This window comes from Rhea pennata, chromosome 5, assembly GCF_028389875.1.
Source record: "Rhea pennata isolate bPtePen1 chromosome 5, bPtePen1.pri, whole genome shotgun sequence".
NCBI classification, from domain to species: domain Eukaryota; kingdom Metazoa; phylum Chordata; class Aves; order Rheiformes; family Rheidae; genus Rhea; species Rhea pennata.
In genome coordinates, this window is record NC_084667.1 from 3,592,175 (window position 1) to 3,608,294 (window position 16,120).

The 16,120-nt window shown below is 39.7% G+C and overlaps 1 protein-coding gene across 2 annotated transcripts in view; it reads right to left on the bottom strand.

Annotated features, from left to right (window-relative positions):
- Nucleotides 1–752: 752 nt before the first annotated feature.
- LOC134141651 (signal recognition particle subunit SRP54) overlaps nt 753–16,120 on the bottom strand; it is a 33,198-nt gene continuing 17,830 nt past the window's right edge. The window contains exons 1-5 of one of the 2 annotated variants that reach the window (XM_062577993.1): nt 15,105–15,248; nt 11,120–11,296; nt 4,527–4,593; nt 3,674–3,771; nt 753–2,977 (exon numbers count right to left, since the gene is read on the bottom strand). In XM_062577993.1, coding sequence (XP_062433977.1) covers nt 2,765–2,977; nt 3,674–3,771; nt 4,527–4,593; nt 11,120–11,296; nt 15,105–15,176 — 627 coding nt within the window. In that variant the 5' untranslated portion in view covers nt 15,177–15,248 and the 3' untranslated portion in view covers nt 753–2,764. Of the gene's footprint in view, nt 2,978–3,673; nt 3,772–4,526; nt 4,594–11,119; nt 11,297–15,104; nt 15,249–16,120 lie in introns of those variants that run through there. The other variant, XM_062577994.1, reaches the window with a different exon arrangement.

Here is a 16,120-nt window from a genome sequence, read left to right on the forward strand (position 1 = left end):
AATGTGAATTTATCCCAAAAGTGACGATGCAGCTCTGGAATATAGTCAGCACTGGCCCCTATCTACTTGGCCAGTACCAAGCCTCCCTCTTAATTTTGTGCAGCTTCCAGTTACGATGGCACTGTTGAAAGCTTTTGCCTTTACAACCAAATACTTAATAAGAGGTAAATATTTTTAAGCATTTTCCTGTGTGTGTGCAGCTGTAAATGCCTGTAACAGAATAAGTAAATAACTGTTGAGCTGATTGAATAATTGTCTAGTTAAGAGGTTCACTAATGGAAATAAAACCACATAGCTTTAGGTCAAGTTAAAATTAATCTCGACAAATGCCTGCATAAAGGCTTTCACTAACTTACCCTCCTGTGTAAATACTTTATATATATATATAAATACTTTATAATTTAACTTAATTATACAGCTGAGCTACAGCAGTAGTTAAAGCAGTAAAACACTATTTTTTTTACTCTTTTCACAAATCTGTAACTGTTTCAACCTTCAGATAAAATTACAATAGATGAAGACCAGAAATGCCTACCATCCTGCACTATTTTATTAGTGCCTACCTCATTTAAGGTGGCCCTGAACAAGTCTGGCAAATTAACAAGCGTATGTGAAATTACAGGGGAAGTATTATACCTTGAAATTCAGTGCCTGGATGTGTAACTCAAAACAAGAGAGTGAACAGGCAGGTATTCCTGTGTGCAAACATAAAGTTTAAGACCACACCATTTTAAAGGAAAAGCCATAACCAATTTCTGGTTCAAAAATTATATTAAATATAAAATAACCAGTTAATGCATTTACAGAAAAAAAGTAACCACTTTCATACAGTTTGAAAAAAACGAAAGAAGAATTAAGTTAAGGCACAGTGAGTAATAGAGCATTTTATACAAAGAAGTTAAAGCCCAAGGCAGTGAGAGCATGCCTTAATGCAACAGCTGGGGGGGGGGGGGAGATCAGAACTGACAATTTCTTGGCAGAAAAGCAAAACATCCTTGAGCTGTAGCGGTTGTACTCTGGAACGACTGGAGGCTTTTTTACATTTGACACAGTACAAGAACTCCCAACACGATGTTTTTCTACATATTCCCCAGGTGCTGAACCAAGCTTTTCCTTGCAGCTATTCAGGGCTAAGGAATTATTTCTGCACAGCTGTCAGCACCCTCTGTACCACTAACAGACTGCGTGAACAGCCGAGCAGCTCCTCCTCAGAGGGCGAGGAGCGGGAAGCTGTGCCGCACAGGGCGCTCGTCTAGGCAGGGGCTGCCTGAAGTATGCGTAACTGAGCTACACGGAGTCTAACACCAGTTGCTCTGGCCTGCGACATTACAACAGGCTCTCAGGTTAGCTGGTGGTGGGACCAAGGCCATCGACATGCAGACACCCAACATGAGATTCCCCTGAAGCTTGGTTTTATTTATTTGTTTTTAGGTCTCAAGGAAAGATGTAATGATTCACATGGTAATTGGCATGTTTTTTTCTGCTTATTTATCTACAAAGAAAAATGATTGTGACAAAGTTACTTATTTCCCTGCCTGGAACACTGAAAGTTGATCATCTTAAACTAAATAATTTATTTATTTTTAATTTTTTTACAGGCTACAAGTAGGATAACAGTTACTGCAGTAAAATCCTTTTAATCGCTATTTAGGGCTGCTTAAAAGATTTGGAAGTGCCTGCATTATGCTTTCCCAGAAAGAAAATTCAGGATCTTTCCAATATTAAGGCCTTTCATAAAAAAAAAAAAAAAAAAAAAAAAAAAAAGGAAGAATCTTAAGTTTCATTTTGTGATTTACAGTTATTAAAATGTATTCTGTACTACAGGGCAAAAACATCTGCAATAGCAACTGCCTTACCTATAACCAAACGTTAAACAAATAGTCTGTTCAGGTTAATCAGGTAATTTAAGTCAAAACCCCACATTTTTATAGTTATAGACTGGTATCATACACAATGCCCAGTAAACTCAGTATAATTCAGCAGCCCTCAGTTTACTTACATGCAATTCAGAAATTGTCCTGGAAAAGAAGTAATTCGAACAGGTAGGTCTCTATTAAGCCTTACAAACGGAGTAAGAAAGTCTCAGAACACTGATGCTAGTTGTCTAGTTTGCTATAGCGCTGGATGGAACAGCGGAGCACTGTTAGCCTCTGGGAGTGCTGGTACTGGTTAGTTAGTAAGTTCTTAACGGTGTTTATAGCCCCCTTGAAAATAGTAATAAAAAAGGCTTTCGGTGGGCCCTCAAACCTAGTTAACCTTAAAAGCTTATGACAAACAACAACAGAAAAAAAAAATACATGCACAGGGGACTCTGGAAGCTATTATGATGATTTGCGAGTTACAGGAAAAGGATTCCTATTAATCTATTCACAGAGAGCCAAGCTGCAAACAGCGTGCAAATCAAAACCACGTGTCTAGAAGTAGAAAACAGCACTGTGTCTGCAAGTCCACAGCTGTCAGAGATGCACAGCAATTCAAAGAAATGACATTTTTGTTTTACACAGAAATTGACTACCACACTCAGATTCAATTTAGACCAAATCTTTGTAGTGCAATTTTGATTTCAACAGAAGTACCAATTTGGCAGAATGCCTCAGCCTTTATTAGGCAGATGGACTGAACAGACATCACCTAGCTCTCTCCTGATCAATAAGAATGCTGAAAATTGTATTTTATTGAACAAGTATAAATATTTTCCTGTGTCTTACAGACAGATTGTGACACCTGACACTTCCTATGCCCAGTATTAAACACAGCTTTACTCTTAAGTAGGGACAGTAAGGCCATCTTGTTTATTTTCCACAACAGACTGGCAGTTTCCCTCAGTTTCAAAGTTTAAATTCACAAATGAACTACATGTTGTTGCTTCAGGCTGGTCTGTCTGGACAGGAGCTTCAGCCTGAGGCTTGTTCTGCTGCTCCTGATGCTGTCTTTCTGCTTCTTCTGACATTCTGTTTTCCTGTTCCTCCTCTTCCTCCTTTAAAAAATAGAGATCACAAGCTATTACTTATTTGAAGTAAATGCTGCTTAAATTCACATTAAGTCTTTCCATAAGAACACATCAGTACCTGCTATAAAATAAGCACATTTGTTCTGCTAGAAAACAGTTTATCATCTCATGAGGTTTTCCATTACGGAAAAAATTCACCAAGGATTGCACTATGAAATACACACAGATAAAATGACTGGTGTTTAACTAAATACTTGTTAGTCAAAAGCAATTCAGTAATAATGAACTATAAAATATTTTAGCTCTTAATAAGTAAAAAAAAAGAATTACTAAAAATAAGCAGTAAATGTTTAAATAGGTTTTGTATCCCTTACAAATATGTTTTTTTTTTTTTTTGCATCAATCACTGCCATTCCTTTTCACTTACGTTTTAGAGCAAATAGTAACATAATGCTCAATTTACCCTTGGTACTTTGTAGTACATGAAACAGAACAAACTTTGAGTTCAAAAGTGTCTTAATAGCAGCCTCCTCCTTTAAAAAGTGTCCACTTGTGGCTCAATTCTGCTGTCTCATACTTTGGAATTCAAAATGAATTGTACTAGAGAAGCAAACAGAACAGTGGGCAGGACCCCGGCCGGTTCTAAGACTGACGATCTGTTCAGAAAACACTGACAGATAAGCAAGCATAAAACGTGCATCAGTTCTTATCTCACACACCTACCTCTTTTTTCATTCTGTAGTACTCATCAATGGCATACTGGTATTTTGGTGTACTTATCCCCAAAACAGATGCAATCTTTTCCCCAAGGAAATCACAAACTAAAAATAAAGACAGGTTTATATGTGATTAGTATCTAGAAGAAAGTCATTAAGCAAGTTCTATTTTAAAAGATATCATCCTCTTTCTTGAATGGTTTTCCATACTCACTACTTCACTCAAAAGACAAAAATAAAATATAATGTAGAAATCTATCTTTATGGAGTTATCAGCTCAATATACTAGCAACTGTTATGATACAGAATGCACAAAAGGAGAATAATATGGAATGAGTGAAAACCTATATGGTTCAAATTACAAATCTCTTCTGAGGATGCAAATGAGTTAGTTCTCAGTAGTATCTAGTGAAAGCAAATCAGAAGTTAGCAATCAAATACTTCAATGAGTAGTCACAGTAACTCATTTTATACACCTCTTGAAATCCTGAGTTCTGTGGAGAAGACCAGTTCAAATAACAAATGCAAGAGGCAAAACTGAAGTGGGAGGAGAGAGAAATACAAAGTAATCTTCCAATTCATAAAAGACTATTGAAAAGTGGAAAGCAATATCTACCTGTGTATATAAAGAACAGATACGACAATGAACTGTTGATTGAAAAGAAAAAAAAAATAGTGCCTAAGACAAAAGACTACATCTCCACCCAGCAAAATGGGAACTCATTCATACTTCGAATGAATACTAGTTTCATACTGGTCATGTAAAAATGGCCAGTAAATCACAAAGATGATTTACAGGCTGTCAAGATGACACTCAATATTCACTTACAAGTTTACCTCAGAAGTAAACAAAGCAATACCTGATAAGGTGGATGTGGCAACTCTTAGCATGTGAAACCATAAGTAGGGTCCCCACGTAAGCGTCGTCTGAAACAGTAAGAGCAGTAGCAATATGTGTAACTGCATGTTCATAGCACACAATAATACAAAAGCTCAAACACATCTTCGAAGGAATGATCAGTGACACTGCCTGTTTGCCAGCTACCACAGCACTTGTCCTTTTTGCATTTTATTTAAAGTAAGTCTAGATACATGAAGTAAGGTATCACCGTAAGCTACAAAGCCAAGCACTGCCTGCACCTGGGAATGCGTATTTCAGTGCCTTTTGCTTCCCACTCACAAACTTGGAAAATGGCAAGCTCAAAATAATTCCTACAACTGGAAAGACGTTTCCATAATGTTCTGAATTCTGTTTTAGGTCTATCAGAGAAGTAGGTTAACCAAGTATTCCTTGATTATTAAATATATGTATATATTACAAAAGGTTTAAAACAAACAAGCAAGTCAATCAGGAGGAAAAAAAAAAAAAAAAAAAAAAAAAAAAAAAGCCTTCATAATGGTCCCTGAGGAAGAAGCTGTTTCCAAGCATCTAGGAACCAATATGAATTATCATTTGGAATTGTACCCAAAGAATAACAAAATTATGACATACACATCCAATAGTTTGTCCTAGTGGACAAACCTGCCTTGTGGAAAGCTAGTCAGCCACCCCAAAAAATCGAGCAAGATTTGTGAGCCCCACCTGGAGCCAGTAACACACTAGTTGGAAGGTCACAGAAATTTGAGTGACTATGGAGTAATCACCACCAGACGGGAAATACTACAGCATCAGATTGAGATGATTATATACCAGAACTCAAAGAATATTTAAAAATTAACAGGAATGTACAGGTTATCTGCTTCCCTGAGGAAAGAGGCCATAACTCTTAATTTTTACAAGCCTTTTAATACTAGAAGAAAAACACTTTTTTTTTTAATCCAGCCTACTCTAAAATGAAAACCTTTATGCTTTCATTTTTGTGAAAAAGCAAACTCAAACTTCCTAGTAAATTAAAACATGTTTACAGTCAACAGTCTGTTGTATTCAGGCAAGCTCTTCATTGCACATGATCCCCGTAATGATCTCCATAGACATACTTTTCTTGTGGATCTTGTGGAAACTAGCCATAAAAATGTCAGCCCTTACTGAGACCCGTTAGTTCCACTTGGTTACATACATACTATAACTTGTTCCTAAAAACTGTTTGATAGGTATTAAGTAAGATCACAGAAAATGGTACCTTATCCATATGGGACAGCAAACATTTGCAATACAGCTACCGAGATTAGTAGGGAGAGTCTGAGTATGTAAGGCAGTGTCCCAGTAACGTCCTACCTATGCATGCAATCTGTCAGACTTCAGTACTCACCAAGCAAAGCTCCTACAATTCAGTGTAGCCCGTAATCATCTGCCAAGCTAGAAACTCAAGTTGGGTAAGCAGAAGAAAGCCAGTGATTGATTTTTTTTCTAGTGGATTTGGAAAATATCCTGCCAAGGTAAAAGCGTAAGCAAAACCAGCTGCTGTCCTGCTTGCACAAAAGCACTTCTGGCTTGTTAATTACGAGCTCAGCTGGCGGATAGGCTAACGACAATCATTTGAGTTTGTTTAGTTGAAGAAGTCAAGAAAAGTGCTAGAAAAGCTTGTTGTCACAGGTGCAAATAATGGCATTGACAGGCCTCCATACAATCCTTCATAATAAGGTGACAAGGTTAAAAAACATTCACACAGCGCACAGGGCGAACCAAGTCCTGCTGTGCAGCAGTAAGCAAGAGGCTGCGTGTGTCCCCTTAACATTTAAGGATAAAAAGATGAAGCTTAGCTTCAAGGTTACAGAAGTAAATCAGATGTAGAATCTTTTAACAGACTACTGTAATAACACAAATACAGCTAAATTTTTAGTCTCTGCTGGCAATGGTACACAGAGATTCCTCCCATTTCTACTAGTCTACCACTGCACAATTAAAACAGATTGGTACATTAGAAACAATTCACGTCTAAGTATAACTTCATAGAAACTTCTGCTCTGTGACAAGATGTGTCCGTAGTACAACCAGACACTTCCTCACCCATGGCAGGTAACACTTTGCCAGCCCCTATAATCTATAAAAGGAGTATTCTTTCAAGTGTCTCAGAAGGCAATATAAAACCAAGAGAGAAGCTACTTCAGGCAAATTCAACAGGATACAGGAAATGTTTTGGAGAACAAATCGCTGAGGACAAGCTGGAGAGATCACAACCAAGGAATAAGCCCCCTTTTCATTCTTACTTCCCCAGGGTAAATTTCTGCAGAATTTTCCATGGGCACCTGAAAGACCTAAATACGAATGGCAAATATGAGGTGAGGAGAGGTACTGGAGAAAACGAGAACATTCTGGGGTGATAAGAACTGAACTGTTATGCAACAGCTCTGTACAAGCTTACCTGACTCTACAAAGTAGCTTTAATGCATCGAGTATTACTTACATACCAAAGTTAAGTCTTATTAATGTTCAATGAAAAACAATACATAGATACTGCATTTCAACTTGTTTTGGCTACAGAAGTCTTAAAGTTCAGTCTTCCTAATCAAAGCAAGGATACTTTAACACCCTTTTTTTGGGGGGGAGGAGAACAGAAATAAGGTGCAGCAGAAATACAGGACACCTATTTATTACAAGGAGAGAAAGATGCTAATAGAAATACTGCCTCCAATACACATCAGTTAAATGGAAGATTTCACAGTTATTACATTTGGTTTTAAAATTTCAAAACATTTTTAATGTACAATTTTAACCTGAAGCTCAGACTCAATATGCTCTATCCAAGTCTATTTACCTACAGAAGGTATCCAATATTTTTTAAGTAGGAATGAACATAATGAGTTCCACCATTTATAAAGCCAAGACAGCTAAGATTCAAGAACAGAACGTGACGTTGTTTCCTAATACAGGGCATCTGAAGGAAGCACAACACCCTCTTGAGCTTCTAAGTGCACCATGCTCCCTCATATGAGCAATCCACATCCGCATTTATTTTTGGCAAGCTTCAGGTTATAATCAGCAGTTACATTGCTTACAATTGCTCTGCAAAGACTTACACTCCACCTTCTGCTTATTCATGCAGTAAGAGAATGGAACAAAGACTTCGTAACAACGGCACTCCAGGGATAAACAGAAAAATTATCTTCTAATACAAGTCTTGGTGAAGAGAACCAAAGGGAGATTTATGCATACAGTGTAAGTAAGTAACAATTTTTGGACAGAAAATATAGTTAAAAATAAAGCCTTTACAAGAATCAAATAGACAAAGGAGAACACTCAGGTAATCCTGAATGCTACTAACTAAAACGGTTCAGAGAAAAATATATTCTGGATTCATCTAATTCTTAAAACAAATACGGCGGAATGGACGCTCCAGTCCAAGAATGCTGACCAACAGAAGTCAAGTGTCGGAATCATTTTTCCAAAGCAAAATGTAAAACTCAATTTACAATTCAAGGGAATGTTTTGTTACAAATGGCAGCAGCACATCACACACCAAGCGCTTTAGTTAACATGCTATTGAAATATATCAGTTACCTATTAAGGCAGACATTGCCATTATCTGCTTAGCTCTAAAACACAGAATCATAGACTGGTAAGGTCGGAAGGGACCTCTGGAGATCATCTAGTCCAACCCTCAGAGGAGCCCATACAGGGACTGAACCCACAACCTTGGCATTAGCAGCACCACGCTCTAACCAACTGAGCTAAAAACATAACGAAATCAAGGTAGTTAGTGAAGAAGTTTCTTTACAACATGGAAAAATATGTCTCCCTCAAACTTGCTCAGAATCTGTGTGGATGCCAATACCAGCTGAGCTTTGAAATTTCATGATGTAAAGTTTCTATTCAAAATATTAAGTGTGCTTTTTCTAAAAATAAATTGGACCAGAAACAGCTATTATCTGCAACACACTTTTTTGTATCCCAACTGAGATAACAAGTTTTAGACATGCTGGTCTCAGCAAACTGACTATTTAATTGCTTTTATATAAATCCTACAATAAAAACATTTTTAAGGCAGCTGTTGGCTAAAACATCAAAGCTCAGCTTGGTCTAATATTTCTTCAATTCATTGGCTCAGTTGGGATACATGAAGCATAGGGCAGATAAGGTAAACTTCAGTTAATGGCAGCCCTTGGTCTAATCAAGTTTATTCTGTCAAGGTAAAAAGCAATGTGTAATAAGGCACACCATGCTCCACAAATAAACTGTTCCGGTTTGGAGAGTCCTTTTACTAAAAAATGTAATAAAAATTAAGGATTTCATAAACTATGGAAGAGGAAAAAAAGGAGTCTTAACTGTGCCATACAACATACTTCTTGGTATTCTGGAAAAAAAATCGTATTAGGAAAGCAGGAGAATCATCACACAGAATTTCTAGCCATTATGAACATTTGAGGTGTTCTTTAATTAAAGCATCTATTTGTACACTAGGGTACCCTTCTCTGGCCTTGCAACACTTACATCAAGCCTCCAGAGCCTTCCATCAGTGTAACACAGTGAAATAGCTCTACTAAGAGGAAGAGACACACCCAAAATTTATACCGATTTGGTCCCCAGCTAACTACAGTTGAAAAATGTCTTACACATCCTTAGTTACGCGACATGATCTGCATAGTGGGGAGCAGATCTGACTCTGAAGATATCTGAATATTACCATGATATTCATCAACTTTTTCAATTCTTGTACTTTGAGAAGATCACTAGAAAAAAAACAAGAGCTGAACACCTACTCAAAGTGTTCAGAAGTTTAAATTTTCAATAACAATGCTTTAGGAAACCATAAACTTTATATGTACTTTTATGCTGAGGCCTTTATACTTAATCTCAGGCTGTTACTTCTCCTTGTATACATGAACTACCTAATAAGAAAGCAATACTAGTGTCATAAATCCACCCAAGATTAAAGGAAAAAGCATAATTTGTGAATTCCTAGGAACCCCAGTCCCAGATTCCCATAGTTTCTGTGCAGCTCATTTCTCAAACTACTACTTTTTCTTCAAGCTAAACTCTTCTCTTAAAAAAGAAAAAGAAGTGATTCACAATCTTTTCCAAAGCAAACCTTGCATGCCTGCATCACTTCTGAAGAAGGGAATTAGCAGAAAGTCAAACTGTTCATTGCAAAATCCCTCCAACAAGGCCCTGCTGTTATGGGATACAAACAGAAGCAATAAATACAAGGTCTAGCAGAACAGTAATTAAGAGCCTCAAACACAGCATTTCTTCATCACAGACTCCCTAAGTGTGGTACACAAGTCATTTCAACAGCAGACGCTTCGGTAGAGAACACTATACAAATTTCTGTTCATATAAAAGTTCTTATCTGACGTGTGGAAACATGTAACTTAATGCAGGCACTTGCCACCAGCGTGCAGTCTGACAGGACTAGTGACTGCACAAAGCGACAACTCCCCGGCCTACTTGCCTCCGCTCCACCACGCGGGAGAGGATTCAGCCAGCTCCAGCTTCCACTTCGAGCTCAGCAGAGGAGCAGGTCAAGGCAGGGCGAGGAAGAGAGCCCCACAGTCAGGCAAGCAAATAGGGTATAACTGTAGTAGGAGCGTGGAGAGAAGATGGAGCAGAGATACCAGTTTGTAGGGGTATCAAAGGAAACATGAGACTGAGGATGGGGAGAGAAGAAAAGACAAACGAATAACTTCTCCAGCACTGGCTGCCAGAGAGCCGGAAACCACTTCTGCCACTGCTAGTACACACAGCTTCTCGGTTTGCAAATCTCTGGACTACAAAATACATTAATTGACACCCCAAAAGAATTAAACAGACAATTATATTTCATTTTTACCTATGAATCATAGAAAAAAAGGAAATGTATTTTAATAGCTCCAAAATAAACTACTAGAAACAGTTTCAATTGTCCGAACTTCGCTTTAGTATGGATCAATAAACACAAACTTCGTTCACAGGTCAAGCAAAGTCGTAACTGTTCAAAATGCAGACAACGAACTCTACGTGCATAGACCAACCAGATCCTTTAAAACCTCCTTCTGATAGATCACGAAGCACAGTAGTAGTTCTTTACTTCCACAAGTCATCTGTTTTTTCTACAACTATGCCACTTTTATTATACTGAATGCCGCTGTGTAATTTAACATTAACAAGTTCAACTCTCCTCTGTCACCAAACCTAAGAAAACAAATGTCTTCCCTGACACCTTCCCTGCAGGTTTTTTCTTTTCTTTTTTCTTTTTTTTTTTCCAACAATAGTATGAATCAAGGAGACATCAAGCAAATACTATTAGAGTGGGAAAAGCTGGAGAGGACAGATTAGAACTGCGAAGAAATTAAACCCATTTCTGCACTATCATCTAAGTAGTCCTACTGACATTAATTGGGCTACTTGAGTGAAGCAGGGCTCCAAGACAAAACTTCTCAGAAATAATTCTCACAGATTTCTCAGTTTCTAGAGCCAATCAAATTAGGTAAATTTTTAATGTACTAGACGAGATCTGTGACATATAAATTAAAGTATAAAATGCTTTTATTGATCCAGTAAGCCAGCAGAAGCAATTTATCAAATAAAAATACTTACAGGATCTACAGGAGGCAAGAGGTCTTTTTTCTCTTGTTCATCTTCCTCTTCATCTGTGCTATATTCTTCCATTGTTTCTCCACTTGCAAAGTGAATAACCCTCCTTGGAATTTTTTTCTTCTTTCCTATGACACCCAGCTCCACATTCTCAAAGCCTCTATCTGCACTTGCAAGTTGCTGTAATGAAAACAAAATCATTATTTCAAGTACAAGCTTCTGCATAGTAAGTTGCAAAACGGAAAAATTCTCCCTTGCAAAAATTCACAAGGTATTTAAAATATTTTAGATTGTTTAGGATATAAAATGGATATTAGCAAGAACTTGGCTGTAGATGAAGGATACTGCTGAGGACATTGTTGCTTGTAGATACCTAAAATACTGATCTCCTCACTAAAAACAAACAGATTAAAAAAATTGCCTTCACTTCACAATGGATGAGAGGCATTAAAAATATTCTGTTCAGAAAACACTAGTTTCTTAGCACAAATTTTATTTACAAAGTTTGATGAGTTGGTAAGTGTTAACAATTAAAAGTATTGCTGGTTTCTGAATTAATATCTACTGAAATTAATAAAGCAGTTCATAGCTTATAGTTGTCTCTAGGCAAGTTTAGATAGATACCTCCAGCTACAAAACAGAACTGAATTAAGAATAACTACAGAGTCAGGCTCAAGCTTTAAAAAAATGCATCAAGGAATCTGCCTCTGTGGGCTTTCATCAGAAATCATGTTGTATGGTCCTTTGCACTTAAAAAGAACACCACTTACTTTTGTGGCTGAGGATATATGAAAAAAAAAGAGAAATAAAATGTCTGTTTTTTTCCCTTCCAACTGCCTAATACTATAATGTATTCGAGTCACAAATGTCAGGAAAAAAAATACAGTTCTAGTTCAAAGGCCAATCAGTAATTCTTCAGCGTAACTGTTGCTGGAGAGTTTTAGAAAGCATTTGTACTGTATCCATCAAAATGGAGCTTTTGTTTGGTTAAAGCTTTTAGATACTACTGCAACAAATATGTAAAACTGCTTTGAAAACACTTTTGTCACACAAACAAGCACATGGAAATCAGGAAATGTTAACCACATAGTTTTAATGTGCCATAAAGGTTTTCTAAAATGGGTGAGATTACATAATTTAAAAGGTATTATAATGTACACTGCAAGAAGATCTATGCACATTTAAACACAAAATTAAGGTTGCATAAAATGGTCATGTTCCAATTTTTGAGTTTTTGTCTATGCAACCCTAACAGTCTCCACAAATCACAAACCAAAATTATTAATAAAAACACGTATTTCTTCACATAGGTGTAAGAAAGCCCTCAATCATTACCAGCATGGTACCACCATTCCTGTCACTTTGCTACATTACATAAATATTCCCCTGGGATAGGAGAAAGCAGTGGAGAGGGGAACCAAGTTTTCCTTCATGTCAGGCAAGAAATTTTTCTCATGTCCACAGAGAAGAGGGAAGGTCAATGAAGATCATGTGTCAAGCTCTACAATGTGGAGAAGGACCACATTTCCATCATCTTCCCCAACCCTAAAACAGCAGCTTCAGAAAAACTGCAAGTCATTACAACTTTCTGCAGTATTTCTTCAGTTACTACGGCTCGCTTTGTACACCTTCCTAGAGGAGCCGAACAGAAAGAAGCAACAAGTTTCAATAGCATAATTCAGCTGAAACAGCACTAGATTTTCATAGCTGACCTTGCTGAGCTCAGAATCTTCTCTCCACTGAGTCTTGCAAATAGAGCAGTAGTAGAATATCAAAACAAAAATACAAATGTTGAAAAAAGTTGGACAACCTAAGTACTGGAAGCAAATACTGAATGTCAGTTCTGTATTTTTTGGAGTAAAGAGCACTGTAGAATCAGCCTTTCACTAACATTTCACTCCTTTTTTGGCCTAGTACAATGATTCCATTTTTCATGTTTAATCATCGTACTGAAGGGTACTATTTCTTGTGACATAGCATCACAAATATTATTGTAGTATGCAGCATGAGGCTATCCTAGAAGCTCCTCTGAAGACATGGTCTCTTCCAATTTTGGGTCATTTAAGTCAAATGCTTCATACATATTCTAACTTAGAAAAAAATATATTTAATATTAGAAGTTCAAAAAGTAGACTTTAATTCCCTGGTTGTGGAAACTGTATACTTTTCAATCCTTCCTGCACTACACTCACATTACCTACAGCAGCAAAAACCCAGCATGGCTGATACTGGTGCCAAATTTCAGACAAATACAGTAGTTAAAGAAAATAAAATTATAGACCCCTTGATTTAAGGAGTGCAAGGAATGATGAATCCACTGCTGCCTTTGGTAATCCGGTTCAGAATCTTAAATTCTTAAATAAAATAATTCTGGTCAGTTGTTGCTTTAGTTATTACAAAGTCAACAAAACTGGATGCCATTTTTAGTCAACACTAGTATTTGTGGTTGAACTTTCACATGCACAACCCCAGTGATAGCCAACCCTCCCAGCTGCAGCACAGAGTTAATTTCATCATGCTGTTGATCATCAGCTAGTTTCACTTGTCTTGCCAACACGATCTACCCAAAACGTGACACCTATACCACCAAATATGGTCCTACCCTACAAGGATCATATCCAGGCTCACTTTATAGCTGAAATATTACAGTATCTGGTGATTAAGGCTTTACAAATTTGATCTTTCCGATGATTTTTGCAACAGCATTTTGCATTCTTCTAGTCCACATCTTTGGTCAGGTTACCACCTCGGTTTTTTCCACAGGCTTCTCCCTCTCCTACACACAAAGATGAGCACTTAGGCTCTCAACACCTGTACAGCCTCATACTAGAGCAGCATTACCCTCAGTTTCTATTTTGTCGTTTATTAAACCTGAAAGACAACCTGCCTAACACTGAAGGAACTCTGTGAACATTATCCAAACTATTCCTTTTTTTTTCTCCTCTTTTTTTTTTCCGCCTCCAAATGCCCCCTTGGAGTTTTTCTTTGCTTTATGACACCCACACAGGCCTTGGCTGCGGGAGAACCAGAAAGCTGAAACTGCTGTTGATCATACAGCACTCTCCATGTGCTCTCTCATCTCACCCTTTGGCCAGAAGGGCACAGACAGCAGGGACAATTTCGACTGTGTTAGTACAACACCCGACACAACAGAATTTCAGTCCAGGGTCAAAACGCTACAAAAGGAGGTTAAGGACGAGGTGTGCCAGGACACCTGCGAGTAAGCTGGTAGAGCTCTTACAACTAGTATTAGCCGAAACGCTAACGTTCCGTTCTGTCAAAAAGAGGGGAAAAAAAAAAAGCAAAGAGTAATAAGGGGATCAGACAACACAGTCTGTCATCTCTTAATCTGCCAGACTCGGGCGCAGTCAGGATCCAAACAGGAAATGCCCACTTCCACCCAAGCGGGGAGTCTACCAACCCGACCGTGCTACTAAATAAATAAAAAAAAAAAAAAAAAAAAAAAAGAAAGAAAGAAAGAAAGAAAAACCTAGGTCAGTAATGCTTAACAAGGTCTACCTCCAGTCTGGCTATCTTGATCGCCTTACTGATTTCACTTCTGTTACTTTGTTTGGCTGAAGGGAGTGGTTGTTTTTTTTTTCCTCCCCCTCTACATCTTGGCTTTCTACACCTGTGTTTCAGCTAAATTAAAAGAGCAACTTTTCCGCAACAGGGGGCAAAACAACAAGAGAGCCAGCAGACGGTCAGAAGAAAACGCAGCAGCTACAAGCACTGAAACCGCACCGCGAGCAGCGAGGTGGCGGCGCGAGGCTCCGCCCGGAGGCCCGGCCCGGCCCGGCCCGCCCGAGGCCCAGCACCGCTCCGGCCCCAGGCGGGCGAACTCCCCCGCTCGCCGCCGCCGCCCCTCTCAACCCGGCGCTGCTCGGGGGCACGACGGACCCGCGGGGGCCGAGCGCCCCGGTACGCGCCCCTCCGTCCCCCCCCCCGCCTAGACCGCCCCCTGCGGTGCCGCCGCTGCCCCGCTCACCTGCTCGGGCTCCATGGCGGCGGCGGCGGGGGGCGCGCAGTAGAGGGTGATGGCGGACAGCCCCTGCTCCATCCTCCCTCCCTCCCGCCCGCCGCGGCGCCGCCGGCCGCGGCCCAGGCAGCCGAGCAGGCGGCGGCGCCGCCCGTCACGGGCGGGGCGGGAGCGGGGGGGAGGGGGCGTTGCTAAGCGACCGCCGCGGCCTGCTCGGCCGGGAGCCGCCGCCGCGCCCGGCCCTCGCCGCGGCCTCCGGCTCCTTCGCTTTGGTGACTCCCGCCGCGCAGCGGGATTTCACCGCGGCGGAGAGAAGCGCCCCGCTCGCGAGGAGGCGGCCGCGCGGGCCCCGAAGCCGTGCCCGAGGGGGATCGGGGCGCTGCGCGCTTCACAGCGGACAGGGACCAGCCGCACAGCAACGCTGCGGGGCCGGAGGGGCAACGAGAATTACTTGAATTCCACAGAATATACTTGAATTCCACAGAATATTGTCAACATACGTGACAGTAATTACTGTCTTTGATACTTCCCGCCTAAGCATTTCTCTTACATGCTAAAGAAACATTACTTAACCCTGCAAAGAAAGAACAAACATAGCATACAGACCTAAAAACACCTCTCACCCATAGTTAAGGGTCTAAATCCTACTTAGGAAGTATTTGATCGAAAGACGTCAGTATCTATTGAAAGTCGGTATGAAATCGGCCCCCAGCTAGACTGCTCTGCCTCGCTCGCCCTGCAGCGACAGCGGCTGTGCAGTAGTACCGAGGTGGATCTCAGCACGGGCTGCCTGGACAGGTTCACTACCTTTATCAAGTGTCAAAGACCCTTACCAGCAAATAAATAATGCCGTGTGGTGGCCAAAGCACACCTATGCCACTTGATAGCTCCGATTTTGATCCGTGAGCTGGATCAGTTCCTCAGTTGGCAAGATCAAAAGTCTTCCATTGGAAGTTTTACAGAACAAACATTTTAAAAAATATAATCATCTCCACCATCTTCCAGAAAATAAACATGCAGCAGCT